This window comes from Apis dorsata, unplaced genomic scaffold (genome assembly GCF_000469605.1).
Source record: "Apis dorsata unplaced genomic scaffold, Apis dorsata 1.3 scaffold_355, whole genome shotgun sequence".
In the NCBI taxonomy this organism is placed as follows: domain Eukaryota; kingdom Metazoa; phylum Arthropoda; class Insecta; order Hymenoptera; family Apidae; genus Apis; species Apis dorsata.
This window is the reverse complement of record NW_006263621.1, coordinates 13,937-14,637: the sequence shown is the minus strand read 5'-3', so window position 1 is coordinate 14,637 and position 701 is coordinate 13,937. Positions and strand designations below refer to the sequence as shown.

At 37.1% G+C, this 701-nt stretch overlaps 1 protein-coding gene across 1 annotated transcript in view; it reads right to left on the bottom strand.

The window, feature by feature from the left end:
- LOC102681428 (nuclear factor 1 C-type) overlaps window positions 1–701 on the bottom strand; it is a gene marked incomplete at its 5' end in the record, with an annotated part of 18,130 nt that overhangs the window by 16,854 nt on the left and 575 nt on the right. The window contains one exon of the mRNA XM_031511845.1: window positions 222–405. Coding sequence (XP_031367705.1) covers window positions 222–405 — 184 coding nt within the window. The remainder of the gene's footprint in view (window positions 1–221; window positions 406–701) is intronic.

Below are 701 nucleotides of genomic sequence, written 5' to 3'. Positions count from 1 at the left end.
TTAAAAATTAATTCCTAAACCAAAATTGCGAAAATTCTCCTAAACCAAGGAGGAGGGGAAAGGAACAGGTTGTTGAATAAACTTCGCCTCGAAGTTATTTGTCCGTTCAACGACCGAATATCGACGGAACGGACCGAGGTTAAATTTTGACGAGAGCGTGGGGATAAAAGATAAATTTGGTGAGAATAAATGGAACGGAACGGTCGTTATATATCCCTTACCGTGGCTGGTGATAAAATTGGCGAGGTAGAGATCGAGTTCCCGGACGGAGACGTTGATGTGATAGGGGTTGACGCAGAGGCCCGGCTGAGCGCATTCCGCAGTCTTCTCCAGCCGTTCCCCGTCCGTCGACTCCAACGGAATTGCCTTGAAGAGGATCACCATTACTAGGTCCAACCTCCATACCTGCGACATTACGACCCACCGTTATCGTATCACCCTCGACACCCAAATTTCCCCGACAAAAATTGTTCCTTAACTTTTTAATTTTCTTTGATATCGTTCGAAGAAAAAATCGATAATTTATAAAAATAATTAAAAATTAAAAATTTCCCCTCGACAATTCCTCCAAATTAATTTTTTAATTTTCGTTAATTGCGCGTATCGTTCATCACAATAATTTATAAAAATAAATTATTAATATAAAATAATTATTAAGTAAATTATATTTAATTTATAAAAATAAATTTTTAATTTTTAAT